A 16,168-nucleotide genomic window follows, 5' to 3' on the forward strand; every position below is an offset into this window, starting at 1 on the left:
CCAGAGCAGAGTAGAGGGGCAGAATCACCTCTCTCGACCTGCTGGCCACGCTTCTCTTGATGCAGCCCAGGACACGGTTGGCCCTCTGGGCTGCCAGCGCACATTGCCGGCTCATGTCCAGCCTTTTGTCTATCGGTACCCTCAAGTCCCTCTCAGCAGAGCTGCTCTGGATCCTTTCATCCCCCAGCCTGTATTGGTACCGGGGATTACCCCGACCCAGGTATAGGACCTTGCACTTGGCCGTGTTGAACCTCATGAGGTTCACACAGGCCCACCTCTCCAGCTTGTCCAGGTCCCTCTGGATGGCATCCTGTCCTTCTGGTGTCTCGACCGTACCACTCAGCTTGGTGTCATCTGCAAACTTGCTGAGGGTACACTCGATGTCGCTGTCTGCGTCATTGATAAATATATTGAACAGCACCGGTCCCAGTACGGACCCCTGAGGGACTCCACTCGTCACTGGTCTCCATCTGGACATTGAGCCATTGACCACTACCCTTTGGCTGCGACCATCCAACCAATTCCTTATCCACCGAACGGTCCACCCATCAAATCCATGGCTCTCCAATTTAGAGAGAAGGATGTTGTGGGGGACCGTGTCAAAGGCTTTACAAAAATCCAGATAGATGACATCCATTGGTTATCCCTTGTCCACCCTTGTTGTTACACCATCATAGAAAGCCACCAGGTTGGTCAGGCAGGACTTGCCCTTGGTGAAGCCATACTGGCTGTCTCGAATCACCTCCCTGGCCTCCGTGTGCCTTAGCACATCTTCTAGGAGGATCTGTTCCATGATCTTCCCAGGCACAGAGGTGAGGCTGACAGGTCGGTAGTTCCCAGGGTCCTCCTTTCTACTCTTTTTGAAAAGGGGTACAATGTTTCCCTTTTTCCAGCACTGGGGACTTCCCCTGACTGCCATGACTTTTCAAATATCATGGAGAGTGGCTTGGCAACTACATCAGCCAGTTCCCTCAGGACTCTGGGATGCATCTCATCAGGTCCCATGGAAAGTAGATAATGATGTTAGTGATGCTGATAACTGCCGTCGCATGTATGTTCGGAGGGAAGAGTAGACTCAGTGGTACATCATGAAGAGAGCCTGCCCTGGGGAAGGTATTTCTTAAACTCTTCCGTATTTCAGTAGTGCTGGAAGTACTGCATTAAATGTGTGTTCGAGTTAGGCTGATGTGGGTTCTCTGACCTGGTTTCTCAACCTGTGGTGCGTGTGCATACTGGTTATAGTCGGATCCGGGAAGGCATGTAGTCCTGTCGCGTAAGGGCGAAGACACACAAGCGTGGGCAGATTCTGTAACTCCTCTTCAGATTTATAAAATTAGGGTAGTATGAAGTTGTCATGTCAACAGATGCTGTAAGGATGAGTTAATTAAGTTTGATCAGTGCAAGGGTGTTAGCAAGACCTGTAACACAACTGTAAGAGGTGGTTATGCTCAAGTCCTGTTACCGATCTTTATTTTCTTTAAGGTATGTTTCGACTGCGGAGCGAAGAACCCTAGCTGGGCAAGCATAACATATGGAGTTTTCCTCTGCATTGATTGTTCAGGGACTCATCGATCACTTGGTGTTCATTTGAGTTTCATTCGGTAAGCAGTTTTTATATTTTTGTGGTAAAAATTGCATCTTTTAATGTTTTTGTTTGTTTGTTCAGTCACCTGCTCAAAGAGGAAAACCCGTTCTTCTCTCAACTATTGATTCAGACCTTTTTAATGTTTGTATTGGCTTTGATGTATCTGATAGCTGCTTGGGAATTAGGTAAATAGGTAGGGTTCAGCAGAATTTGTACCACGCACTCATTCCCATTACCTGCTTGTTGCATTAGTAGTGTGCGTTTGTCGGCAGGTCTGTTTCGGTGTTGAAAGTGATGAAAATGAAGAGCAGAGTAGGCATGTTGAAGTGTTTTGTCATTCCTCCAGATCAAGACTGAGGCAAATTTTAGTTTATTATCTTCAACAGTGTTGCAGTGTATTGATCATAAAGGTAACATGACCCCCAGCAAGCCAGTTCAGAGAAGAGAGTAGCATTTTGCCAGCTTTGGTTCCTGAAGTAGTTTGTTACGGTGTCACCGGAGTGCTAGTACTGGGGTAGCGTAAAGGGCTGCCCCTTTTGGCAGCTGTTCAGCTCAGTCAATCTGTTGATGCAGTAAAACTGCACCCTGAGCTTGTCACATTTCAGGTGAGTAGCCTAATTGGTGGCCTGTGGGCCTTTTTGGCCCAATAAATAATGACATATTTGAAAAGTACAGTTCTGCTTGAAGTGAGTGAGAGCAATGCATCCAAGAGTGGATTGCAGCCGTTTACCATCAACTAAAATTCTTCCTCTGCTGCCTTTTCACTCTGTAGAAGAGCGTTACAAGAGGCCTCTCGAGAATCCATTCCGAATGATTATAGCATTAATCCTCCTCACACTCACTGAGCCCCAAATTGTCATTTGTCAGTTGTTGCTTTGTTCATTACATGTGATTGTCATCTGCTGTTGCCAGGGTTCAAATGTGGTTCCTGAAAATGTACCTTATTGGTGCTTTTTTAAAAGGGAAAACCTATCAGCCAGAGGGTGCAATTTTTTTCAGGCTTTTGCAGTTTGAAAAACTGTGGCAGTTCTACACGGCTTTGTTAATTTGTTTTGTACATTGTGTATTGTTGCAGATTTTTTTTTTCTATAGATGCATGTTTTTCACTTTACAAAAAAAAAGAAGGGGGGGAGAGAAACACTTTACAGAAAAGAAGGTAGAGAAGTTTTAAATGGCTTTGGAGATAACATTAAAAATGTTTCCTTCTGTTTAGATCTACAGAACTGGATTCCAATTGGTCTTGGTTTCAGCTGAGGTGCATGCAAGTTGGAGGAAATGCAAATGCTGTATGTACTCCTGAGTATTAGCTTTGCATGTTGAAGCTTGTTAGGCTTGGAAGCTAGTGTCTGTCCTTATTGGCTCACATCTTGGTGATATTTTTATTTTTCCAGTCCATTCCTTTTTTTTCCTCTTGCTATTAAGAATTTCTTTGAATGCTGATTTCGTCCTCCATAGTTCTTGCAACTTTTCCGTCTTGGTATAATCTGCAAACGTTTTATTTTTTCTTACAAGTCATTAATAAAAAATCACTGAAAAGGCCAAATCAGATTCTTTGTTAACATGTGTCTAATTAACAGGGAAACATTGACAGCTGCTGAAAGATGGCTTTCCAACAGCTTGTAAACCTAGCTCATGGCCATCTTCTTGTGACCAGGTTTCCCTACATGGTTTATGAAAATACCATGCCAAAAATCACGTGACTGTCAAAAGTCACAATAAAGTCAAGATCTGACTTATACCTGAGGTATGACTGAAGTCAAGATAAGACACACTACGCTGTCAGAGAGGAAGTGTCAGTGTTTTGGTTTAGGCCAATTCATATTGGCTGTTACTTCCAACTTGATTTTTTATGTACTTACAAAGAAGTTTGTTGCACAGTATTTTTGTAAATTGAATTTATGTTGACTGCTGTATTGTTCTCAATCTCCTTTTTAAAAGAGGATGCTTTCCTTTGTCAGCTCTTCCAGAATATTGCCTGTTTGCCCGTGTTTTTTCAGAGATTGACCACCAGTAACTGAGATTGCTTCCCTAAATTGACCCACCCAGTGCAGAAACATGCAAATTCCCTAAGCAATTTCTACTTTTTTTTCCGATTCCCTGAACGTTTAGCGCTTATCTTTCTTCATTTGGGCTTTGTCCTTCATGTTTCTTTAAAAAACTTGACCCAAACTTGCTTTCCATAGGCTTTTTCTTAGCAATTTTCTTAAGTCTGCTTTCCTTAAGTCTAACGCTTCAATGTTCTGCAGTTTTTTCTGGTTTTTTCCTATTTAAATACAAAAGATGATGGATTCAGGATTGGTGTTATTTATCTGCCTGTCCTTTACAAGTTACTCCTTTCTGTATTAATACTGCTGTTATAAGAATTTACTCATTGAGTTTCTGTTATGCCACTTAGTACATAAAAATCACAGTTTTGACTAAGCAAAAGAGGGAGATTTTACATTAAAAATATGTATAAATATATCAAATAATAGCTTTGGTTAAACTCTGTAAACTTCGCTGTACGAAGAGTTTAAGGCAGTCGGAAAGAAGATATGGCAAAGTTTGAAAAGTACTTCAGTTAATCTTAGAAAGCATGTTACCAGAAGAATAACAGTAAACTGTAAATTTTATGAGTTGTTGTCTTTCTGCTTGGATGTCACTCTTTCCTACCTGACATTGTACCAAGAGGTGTAATATACCCACAGCCACGCCTCAAATACCTCATTAGCTAGGAAGGTCAATACCTGACTGTCTGGACATTTTAAAAAGTAAAATTAACATTTTTCTTCTAATTGCATTTAAAAAAATTCCCTTTTTTTCTGATTAAATGCCAAATTCTGCTGTTGCTAAGTACTGTTCAGAAGCACTATCAGATTAACATTAACCATGTGTATTCTATAATTGCCCGATGGTGCTGAATCTTGGATAACAGCAGTCCTGAGCTTCGTAGATACGTATCAGATTGCTAGAAAATCTGAAGTGTTCCTAGTTCCTTTTGTTTTCAGAATAAATCTCTACGATTATTTGAATTAGTGTTTAAAAAAAAAAAAGCTGTGAATATCAAGTTCATAGGCGTATATATTTAAATGCTGAAATGCACAGTCTTTTTGGCATCTGTGATGTTTATGACAGTTTCTGGTGTAATCACAGAAGTTGACTGGCATTATCTCTCTCCTGTATGGTTGTTGCTTAACTTGTATACAAGTACCAGATTTTGTATAGTAGCTTTGCAATTGCAGCATATGAGGTCATAACCTTAGGTTATCTAGACTTGCTGATCCTATCAGAAACTTGTTTGCTATGTTTTACTGTAATAGTGTGACGTATCCTTCCGTGCAAGAATGTATGCTATGATTTGCTAGCCAGTTCTAGGTACTGAGCAAATGACTTTTTTAATCTTTCCAACAATTTGTGGAACTCTGATATAGATGCATTGATTTGCTTTTGCTTGAAGATCCTAAATCAGAATAAATATTTTTCATATCTATATATCTATGTAAATACACAAGCAGATAAATATATATGGGTATGTATATGTTTGCATGCACACACTTTTCTTTTGAAGGAAGACTGTTTTTATACAGTCATTTTGATGCTAGTGAACATACATTATTCTCTCTAGCATGCTAGAGATGAAGCCGAGCAATGCCTTTTACAATATCAGGAACGTCCTTTGAAGCACAGGTATTGGCAATCAATTTTACCTCTTCCTTTCTACACTTAATTTCAAAACTAGGATTTTTTGTATATGATGGCAAGCTTGTGTTTGTATATGCTTTTAAAACATCGCACTAATGTATTTTTTTTTTTTCTGTTGTTTCATTTATACGTAAAGAGGTTGCCAGAATGGAGTTTTCTTTTTATTTTGGAGATCTACGTAGACTTCATAACTTAAAAGACTAGATTTAGGTAGAGGAGCAGAGTATTTTTCTTCATTGGGATTTATTTTTATGTTAAATGGCATTAATTTTTAAACCTGTTTCTCATAGCATTTTCTGTGTTCTGCTTCATAGTCTGCTTTTTTCCATCAACATGGATGCACAACAAATGATACCAATGCAAAGTATAACAGTCGTGGTGCTCAGCTTTATAAGGAGAAGATTAAATCTCTTGCAACACAGGCAACAAGAAAGCATGGTACTGATGTGAGTAGTGGGTGTCCTGTGTCGTTAAGATTTCTGAAAAACTTGATCTTATTTCCGCTAGAGTCATTTTAAGTTTCTAATCAGTAATGCAAAAGATTAAAAAAGTCTTTGTGAGGTACTGATACACATTACAGTGAATAGGCAAGCTGGGGAGTAAACTGTTTGTAGCTTACCTTTTTTGTTTGGAAGAAGAATAATGAGATAGAGCTCAACTGGTTATTTCAGGATCATTTCTGGGTTATAGAAAACATTAATTTTAACATTTGCAGGAGTTCTAGACAGAAACTTCAGGTAGTCTTTAAAATGGAACCTTCTTTGTTTTCAGTTGTGCTCCAAAATTATAGTAGTGGTACTGCATAACAAAAGTGTCAGGACTTCTCCATGAACTGTATGGTGCTTTTATTATTGCTTATCTTGAACTGAATTATTCTTGAGAAGTACAGCATGTAAAAATGTAAAAGTGCTAATAGAATTAACTACAAAATAATTGTGACTTAAGTGGGATTTGATTTGCACAGGTAAATGTATGTTTTTGCTTTTTCCCGTACAAAAATGATATTTGAAAAATTAGCAAGTTATATGTGTCCTGAACTTGATGTTCTCTATTAAAAATGCTGAAACAGTTCGTGCATGCTATCAAAACATCATTAGGTTGCTGACAGGAAGAAGTTCGTAGCAAAGTATGCAGAATTAGTTTGCTGAGCTGTTAAATAAGGGTGACAACAGTTCTCTTCTGCATACGCAGAAAGTATGTTTTGTTTGTTTAGTTCAGCTTGTTAAAGTCCATGACTCATTCATTTGAAGTTGATCAGGTGCGTGGGAATTAAAAGAAAAGCAATAAGGCTTGTGGTTGTTTTAATCTATGCGTCAAACAGCATGAAATTTAATGGATTGTAATAATACTATGTTATAAATGTTATAGACAATACAGTTCACATCACTAACTTCAGAGAAAATTTCTTTTGACTTACTAAACAGCTTTAGGTGTAAAACACGTTCAGGTAAATGTAGTATACCGTGAGCATTTAAGTTGACAGTAAGTTCCCCAAATGACACTTCGAAGAACTGTGATTATCTTGCTTCAATTACAGATTCCATCCAATTGTTTGATATTAATTATGTATTTCTTATTTTAATATTTTAGTAAATATATTTTTAATTATGTACTGCAAGCTTGAGTGATTATGTGCTATCTAAATTGCTGAAGTAAATTATTCAGATAATTAGATTTAGTATCAACCATCCCATCCCCTGTCACTTTTTTAAAAATTGCTTCTCTGACTGAGTCGATTGTCGAATGATGAGGTAAGCTTGTTGCACATTCACCTTTTTGACAGAGGTCGTTTTTTTCCATCACATACCTTTTTGCACGTAGTAGAAAGACCCATGAGAAATGACTTGCGTATGAGTAACCTTGGAGTGCAGATCACAGGCTTGTAGTCCTGTCCTGCACAATGCTAAGAAAGACCTGCAGCACTGAGGGCCCTCCAGCCTGCCTTGAGATGAGGCATTGCACAAAGCTGGTAGCATCTTGCAAAACGCTGCTTTAACTGTCACAGAGGTTTTGGGGCTCTGAGACTATGTGGGAAAATTTGTCAGAGTACCAGACCACACTGATACAATTCTGAAAACTGTTTCCAATGACTGCTAGTGTTACGTTTTCAGGTTTTTTCGCTTTGGCCAAAATAAGAATATTACAGAGAACATACCTTATATGTGAATATGAAAAAGCTTACTTATTCTGAAGCTCTAGTGATACTAGATATTGACAGTATCACTGCAGGAGACCTTATACTGAGCATTTTGTTGGGAAGGAAATGGGTAATGTGAAGGAACACATCAAAGATGTACAAAATAAATAAAAAAAAAGGAATGTGTCATATATTGAAGCTCAAATAAATTTGTAAGGAAAGATTATGTACTAGGAAAAAAAAATCAATACATTTTTAACCTGGGGGGCGGGGGAAGTCATTTTAAGGTTAGATTTTTGAAAAGAATTAATGCATGTAGTTGTCCTGTAAAATTCTCTCTCTTTCTTTTAATTCTAGCTGTGGACAGATGGATGTGGAATGCCACCTGTGTCACCTCAAAACAAAGAGGAAGACTTTTTTGCATCGCATGTTTCTCCCAAGGTATAGATTACCTCTGATTCTTGTTAGCTTTCAGAACAGATTAACTGTGTGCTGTCTTAAACCTTGAAAGAAAACCTTACAGAGGAAGGGTAGGTCAGTGAGTTAACATTTATCTGCTTTAACTTCTGTGGGTCTCAAAATTCTTCCTGTATGTGAACCACTTTGTAAGGTGTTTATTTAGAATGACCCAAATAGTAACTAAATGTGGAATGAAACTATATTTTTTTTGTAGGCATACAATTCTACTTGGACTTGGGATTCCTTGCTTGGGAGTGCTCTGATTTAAATATACTGTGTGATAATTTCAGTTTTTAATCAGTAAAGTTTAACAGTTCTTAAAACATTTGCTAAGCAGAAGCTTTTGTTCTTCGTCCGAAATACTTACATCCTCTTTGGAAATGTTGAAGTAACTTTCTGAAGGCTATTGCTACTGTTGGTTTTCATTTATATGATCCTACTTCCTTAAGGAGATACATGCTGTATTTATTTCACAGATTAATGTTTCAGAGACTCTCTTGAGTCTGGTAGATGAAAAGTAACCAGTGAAAACAACTTCAGCAACTGTGATCTTAAACTTAGAGCAGTGTTATTACTACACTTAGTATTCCTAAATATTGCAACAATATTGAGTGTTCTAGTATAATTGCTTTCTAGTACAGTTGCAGTCTGTGAACACCTAAAACAGAAGTATGATCATGAGGCATATTTTGGGATAGAGAAGAATTCAGAGAGCTTGGGTATATCAGATTAGCCCTTGTTGTGAAAACTCTTCACCAGCTGATATGCATATTAATTCCCCTGTCATGACATTGTGGTTATGCGTGCGTGTTAGCAGCAAGTAATAGAAACCTATGTGAGATGCTCATATCCGCACTTGGGTAAAGAACACAGTAAAAATAACACAACTTTTTAGTGACTTTCTAGTGTATGTGGGATACTTAAGGACAAAAAAAGCTGTAATTTAAATGCAAAATTATTTTTTTTCCTTGGGGTTATTCAGTTGTGACATTTCAAAATGTGACTTTTTTGTAGTATTTGTGAGGTTTCAAAAATGGTGCATTTTAAAGGGAAATTCAGCCTTTTTGCTATTTATTTGTTTTATTTTAGGAACTTAAACTGCAGCCAGTATTTGAATGTCTTACAAAAAGCGATTTCAGCATCTTTGAAACAGTGAAAGAGTATTTACATTTTACAGACTAGGAAGATTGTGGTATTACTCAGAAATGCTCGTTGCAAAGACCAGAAAAATCAGGTAGTGTGAATTCTACTCTGGTGTCTTGACCAGAAGATCATCTTCTGTCCTGGTAGTAGATAAATAAATGGAGCATTTCTGTTTGCAAAAGGCAGCCTGGAGGAATGTTTGCAGTTGAGTGGGAAAAGCGTAAACTGAGGCAAGCTGAAGAGAAAGAAGTTTAAGCAGAAAACTGTTGTAAATATTTTTGTGGTTGAGGACAAGAAGTAGGAACTTGGTATAAACCCTCTTAAGAAAATGTCTGGGCAGGATAAGGGATAAAGTAAATTTTCACAGCAAACTTTTCAGGTAGCCGGAAAGGCAGGAGGTTAGAGACAAGCAGTCTGTGTACCTCAGGGCAAGACATTATTTGGGTATGTGTGTTTTGAGAGAGATGTCAGGAAGTTTTGAGATTGAGGTTTTAGGCAAGAATAAAAACAAGCTGGCGGTGGCACAGCACTGGTGGAAAAGATAATACTACGCTGATACTGTTGTGACCAGGTCACAAACGTGCCCGTGGAGGAAGATGTGTCTGAGGGAGGTGGGAGAACTCATCAGGAAGACTTGGGAGGATTGCTCACAACCAAAAATTCAGTGTTAGAAAATTCAAAGTGCAAGAGCTTAGTGTGGGGAGAAAGCTTGGTGATTATATGTAAATAAATGATCCAGATTTCCTGTACTGTATTACTGAGTAAAGACAATTAATAGCCAGCATACAATAAATGCATCTAAAGCACAATTAAAGCACATGTTATTTTTTGGACGGTAAACATACTGAAATTCTGGAGAGGGAAATGCAGATGCTCGGGCGTGGTTTGAAACCAGCTCGCTTTTATTAAATGTAGGCATTTCTTGTAACTTTAATAACTGCCCTTCCGAGAACAGGGTTTAAACCTAGAAGCTGTAATTATAAGAATCCAGTATTAACTTATCAGTGATGCTTAGGCACTCTTTGGGCTCAGAGCTTATATTTATTTGCTGTATTCTAATTTGTGTGCATTTCTGATTTTGTAATTTTTTTCAAGGCAGAGAATACAGAGTGGGTGTTATCAGAGCCAGAGCCAGTTTCTCTGCAGCAGAAAACTTCAGAAAATAGTCCAGAGTGCTATGAAGGTATGACTGATTTTTTGTTAACAATAAGCTGCATTTTTCTGGCAATCTCTTTTTGTTTAGGCTCTTTTTACCCCACTTCAGTAGTTATGTAGTCTAACCATGCTAATAACACAAGAATTTTGGAGAGGAAAGACTTTTTAGAAGGGTTATGCTAGAATGTGTGGGACTGCATGTTCTTTAATAATATTTGATAGAAATCCTAATTAAAATTTTATTTGAAAGACTTCAGATGAATCTATAGGTGCCTGGTACTCTTTTTAGTAACTGGCAAAGCTGTGATAGAAACAACACATTATGCTATATGTATCAAGCAGTACCTTGAGTACAGTGAGTTGTGTTTTGGTTTTTAAGTATTCTGAAGAACCTTCTGATATTCTTACTCTTGTTATTCACTATGTTTCAGGACCAGACCATGGACCAAGTGTTGATTGCCTCAGTACATCACCAAAAGCTGCATTAGGTAAGGAGTGTAAGCAGAAGAAGATAGCAGCCAGTATAGTGTACTTAAATACTCATTTCTATAGAGATTGTGTGACTGGAAAGAGATGTGGAATTCTTACTTTAATACCAGCGTGCATGAGTTAGTTGAAACATCTGAATTTGTATTACAACTTCTTCTGTTAAACAGTGTACTCCTTCTAAGTAAGCAATTTTAGTCAGTGTTGTTCTGGTTTTATTTATGCTGTCTTAGCCAACCTGATGTATTTAAATGCTACAGGTATCATACCTAATAAAGGTGACCATTAATGTTTCACACCTCCTATTAGGCTGTGTTAAGTTCTGTGTTTAAAGCACACAGGTAGAATAGAGCATTGTGCTGTGACTAATGGCCTGTTATTTATGTTAAGCAAACACATCTTGTACTAATAGGTCAGTCTTTCTATCTAGATACAGTTTTTGCTCCCTTTTCAGAAAACCGAACATAAAATTTTAGACTGGAAAAATCTTGTATTTGTAACACAGTATCTGCAATGTCCAGAGTCTTAATTGACTTATTAACTCAATTAACACTGAAGGGTCTGTCATGCTATAAGTAAGTAAAAAAAAAAGTTGAGGAAAATGTAATAGAACGAAATACATCAGTGACTTACGATTTTTAAGATCATCCTGCCGGAGCAGGTTTCTGAGAATAATGAGTATTGATTCTCAGCAGCACAGGGGTAACAAAGAAGTGGTGGCTGGTACTAGCTCAGTGCTTTCAGGAAGGTATGGTCTTCATTGCTGTTTCTGTGTTTGCTTGGTAGGGTTTGGAGTTTTTTCCGAGAGCTGGAGACTAGGAAAAATAGTTGACTGCGTATCCTTCCTGGTTTTCTTATTTGTATCTTTAACACGTGTTCTTATAAAACAAGTGATGTTCTTATTTGTTCTGGATGTTGCAAGCTCTATCTTACGTGAAGAATTTCTGTTCTCTGTATGCCTGTTTCCAACTGAATTTCAGCTCAAACCAGTTTTTCTATATGTACGAGTATTCAATAGGAGTTGTTGATTGAAATTTTTTGATTGTGGGAGATCTACCCTGGCTCAGCATAGCTATCAAAAAGGCACAATACAGTGCCTTACAGAATGTGGTGAGTCCTGTTAGGGTCTCATTAACAGCATGGAGATTAGGAGTTATGTCAGTCTTCATGCAGAGCAGAGTGCAGGTTTGGTTTTTTTTCCATGTTTCAAGATTTAATACAAAGCATTAAGGCTGGAACTTTCAAGCTTTATACATAAAGTTTACCTCCCAATACTGAGACAATTGAACTATTCAATCTAGTGAGTATGTTGTCACTTCTGATAATGTTTGCGATTTTGTTTATGATGATACAAGTATATTTCATCTGTACCATTGGTGGTTTTAAACATAGCTAATGCTTGTCTATCCAGGAAACAGTTTATCCTGGAAATGGTACGGGATCAGGTGGACCTTGGGTCTGATTCAGAATAGCAAGGCCCACATGCTTGTTCTGTTTAATAGCAGGTATCTACAACTGAAAACTGAGTTATAATTTTATTACTATGATGTATTTGCAAGAGATATCATATCCTCAGTCAGAGGCAGTTCCCCACACTTTTCTGGAGGTATTCACAGCTCTGTTGCCTGTAACTCAGTTTAGTATCTCAGTCTCTTAGTGTAGAAACTGTAACTTCAAGGCATTAAAAGAAATTCCAAATACTATTTGGAGTCTGATATTGTGGAAATTATCTTCTGCAGTTCTGGAATTAATTATATGTCAAGTAATGTACATTTAATCCTTGCAGAGAACGCCACCTTCATAAAAAAGAAGCCAAATCAAGCTAAGAAGGGGGTAAGTGTATGTAAATAATGCATATTTTTATCTGTATTATAGATTTCTGGAAATATGTGGATCGCAATATGGAAATGTATCATGGAAGTTAGCGTTACATAGTACTTGTATCAGTAAGAATTTATGAAACTAAAATGGAGATCAAAGCTGTTTCTATATCAAAACAGCCAATGGTCTGTTTGAAAATGGATTATTGTTAAAATGAATTTGTCTGACATGTTAGTGTTATTATCTAGTAGGGTGCTTCAGATCTGTAGGTTGTTTTCTGACCTCAGATAAATTCTGTTTACATGTATGTAGCTCGCTGAACTGTGTAGACTTTCACGTGTATATCTGAGTGTTTTCTTTGTGCTGTCTGGACCTGAACAGCAGGTGATATCTTTTAAAAAATGAGTAAAATAAAGATGTCAAAGCATATATTGATGTCAAGGTCAGTATCTCACTTCAGTTCTTTTCACAACCATTGTCCCTGCAACTCCACTGGTGCCCTGTAACCTTTCTTCTCACTTGCTGGTACTGGATTGCAGGGCTGCTTCAGCCTTTCACCTAAGTTAGTTGTCATACAGATGTTTTTGTAGCAAATTCTGAAAACAAGAAGGAGTTCCAGTAGCACTTTTGAGTAGCTAAATATGCACATGTGGCATAATCTGTCAATATAAGGTGAGTCTGAGACATGCAGGTAGGTGTTTCTGGAGCAAGCCTCATGTCATACCACGCAGCACTGTGGTATTTGGTTGTATTTATAGATAACTTGCAGCTGCATTCAGTACAGTTTCAAGATAGTTTACAGACTTGTTTGTGGATTGGGTCTTACCACTTTCTTAGGCATCTGGTCTCTGTAAAGAAGGCACGAGGAGAGTTGAGTAGCTCAGAATGATGGTTCAAGGAACCTGAAAATTGAGTAAGGCAGTTCAAGTTAACTCAAGTTAGCTAGGAAAAGCTAGGTTTTGAATGTGTGGTTCCTGAGGCCCAAGGAAATAGCCCTAATATTAGGCTATTAGGGTGACAGTATCTTACAGGGATTAACTTCTTTCAAGTCTGGGATATTGTATGGCAAATGATTTTGAAGATTTAATGGAGCAGCTTAATTTAGATTGAAACCTATTATTTCTTGCTCCCACTAGAGGGCCCTAATATGCAAGAGGAATTTCTTATTCTAAATGGTTTCTGCATGTATGTACCCTTACAGTAAGAACAACATAACTGGGTTCACAGGTGCATTGCACAGTTTGTGAACTGTAGTGTTAGAGCCTAAAACTGTATGGACGTAGGCCAGAACTTTTACATGAAGACTTTAAAGTGTTAAAAGGTTAAGACAAATGATTTGTGAAAATTAATATTGCTGCAGTGTTGCAGATGAGGAATTAAACACACAGCAGACTGAGGACAGCAGTTTGAGTGCTGTGCCACCATCTGCATCAGCATTGTATCTATTCGTATTTGTAGTATGAAGTGTTTTTAAAATCTTTTGATAGTCAGAATGAAAGAATATGTATAACTATTGAAGTAGTGTGAACTAGAAGTAGAATTATTTTGAAAGAACGAGTGCAATACTGGAACCTCTCAGCTCTTGTGTTTATCTAAAAGAAGTTTCCAATGCTTTGGCACGTGCGAGGGCTAATCATGCATACACCTATATACAAAACTGGTGTTGCTTGTATTGCTCCCCTGTCATAAATCAGTAACTAGCTGTGTACACGTTTATTGAAAATATGGATAAATTAATACTTAAACTTAAGATAACACACTAGTACTGGCCAGTGAGAACTAATTGAAGAATCTTGGCCACTTCTAAAGGTAAATTGTGAATTACGTGAATGAGCACCAAATGGTTCCATTGCAAAGAGTTTTATTATGTTATTCCTATGCAACAAAATCGTTATTAACCAACTAAAGTTGTGCTATATATTATAACACTTATTTGAATATGCCAACCTCTGAACAATTAAAACTACCTGTGGTGCCTGACTGCAGAGCTAACAAAATTTGTAGGAGTTAATAGAAGAAACAGGTGGAGGGTCAAAACTGTTTTCTCTGCTCCAAATTTTCATTGCTGTTTGCGTGTGCTCCTGAACAGAGTATGGTGTTTGCTGTAGCTTTCAAAGTTAACTGTGAAGTCAGTTGAAGTGTTTGTCTCGGTTATAATGTTGGGGCTTTTATTTTTTGTTTTTTTAATAAATCAAGCTCGGTGCCAAAAAAGGTGGTTTGGGGGCACAAAAAGTGAGCAGCCAAAGCTTTAATGAGGTTGAAAAACAAGCACAAGCTGTAGATAAAATGAAGGAACAAGAGGATCTTCATAGCAGTAAGAAAACTGAGAAGGAAGAGCCACTGTAAGTATGAATTATATATACAACAGTAAAACAGTAAAACATGAAGCTTAATTTCCTGTTAATAAAGTAATTGTGAACATTTTAAATACTACCAGAGACTAACTAATGCAAATAAAACTTCAGTTCTTGCTTTAAAAGAAAACCCAGATGTGGGTGAGGTGAGCCAAACAGTAATTCCCCCATTGCCCTTTTTATTTTTCTATTAAGTATGTTTCTGCAGTTGATGACTTTCTGTGGAAATAGCCCAATTATATCTTTAAAAATAACCTTAGTGTTCTTCTTTTTTAACACAGAAAATAAGATGTTCTGCTGCTACATATGAATAAAATGTGAAATAAATCTAAAATATGTTAAATTTAAGTATTACTACAGAAGACTCTTGCCTCTTGAACTGTCTTCACTCCGTGCTAGTTACCTAGTTTATTTTGTTTTGGTGTAGTGAATGAATACTATTTAAAAGTCTTTCTAAGAGCATAGGGAACACACAAGTATTTAGTTTTATTTGTGCTTATTGGGTAAGAGTTTCTATGCTGAAGGCAGGGGGTAGTTTAAGTATGTCTAGAATTACCTGCTTAGGTTTTAGCTCTTTTATACTGGAACTGCCTTCATTTTCACCAAAAGCCTTTGAATATTTTTGTCTGAGACCTCGAATCTGTCAGTCCATCTTAATTCATAAACACTCAGCCCTTAAGCTCAGCGGGTGCTGCTCCTGGTTCTTTCCACTATGTTTCTCTGCTACATGTTTTTGGATTTTAACGCTTCGTTAGTTGTCATCAGAGTTAGACTATTCAAGAGTTGGTTAGTGTACACTTCTACTGTTGTAAAGCTTAACATCCTCCGAAGTGCTAAGATGCATAATTTTTATAATCTATTGAGAAAGTTTCTGAATTATTACATAATTACTGGATCACTTGGAGCTCATGGTACCAAGCTCTTTGGTCTGTAATCTCCTCTCTAACCCTTTTGCTCACTTTTATGTAGCCTCTGCAGAAATGGATGATCTGGGTGCAGCGGGAAAAATGAATAATCCCCTTACGGTTATTATTTTTGAAATATTTTTACCACAAAGTCATGCTTCTCAGTGATTGCCAAAAACTACCAGTAGAGTGACTTGGAGGAACAGACTATTAAATAACATGAAAAATTAGTGTTCATTATTCTTTATTATTATTCTTCAATGACACTATCTTTAATGATGCAATTCAGTTTGGAAGAATGTCCCAAGCAGTGATTCAATTTTTGTGTCAGAGTGTGTAAATCTATACAGAGCCAACACAACCTTGAGTATACGTTTGCTGCAACCTTGCTGCAGTGGCCAGAACCCTCTAAAAATATCTGCAAACATTAGGGGTGCACCTA

General features: G+C 37.5%; 1 protein-coding gene across 2 annotated transcripts in view; it reads left to right on the forward strand.

Annotated features, from left to right (window-relative positions):
- The window catches only part of ARFGAP3 (ARF GTPase activating protein 3), a 39,521-nt gene that overhangs the window by 5,799 nt on the left and 17,554 nt on the right, over window positions 1–16,168 (forward strand). The window contains exons 2-9 of one of the 2 annotated variants that reach the window (XM_075443571.1): window positions 1,483–1,601; window positions 2,799–2,871; window positions 5,581–5,712; window positions 7,761–7,844; window positions 10,101–10,188; window positions 10,592–10,648; window positions 12,433–12,479; window positions 14,664–14,809. In XM_075443571.1, coding sequence (XP_075299686.1) covers window positions 1,483–1,601; window positions 2,799–2,871; window positions 5,581–5,712; window positions 7,761–7,844; window positions 10,101–10,188; window positions 10,592–10,648; window positions 12,433–12,479; window positions 14,664–14,809 — 746 coding nt within the window. The remainder of the gene's footprint in view (window positions 1–1,482; window positions 1,602–2,798; window positions 2,872–5,580; window positions 5,713–7,760; window positions 7,845–10,100; window positions 10,189–10,591; window positions 10,649–12,432; window positions 12,480–14,663; window positions 14,810–16,168) is intronic. The other variant, XM_075443578.1, reaches the window with a different exon arrangement.

This window comes from Opisthocomus hoazin, chromosome 1, assembly GCF_030867145.1.
Source record: "Opisthocomus hoazin isolate bOpiHoa1 chromosome 1, bOpiHoa1.hap1, whole genome shotgun sequence".
NCBI lineage: Eukaryota > Metazoa > Chordata > Aves > Opisthocomiformes > Opisthocomidae > Opisthocomus > Opisthocomus hoazin.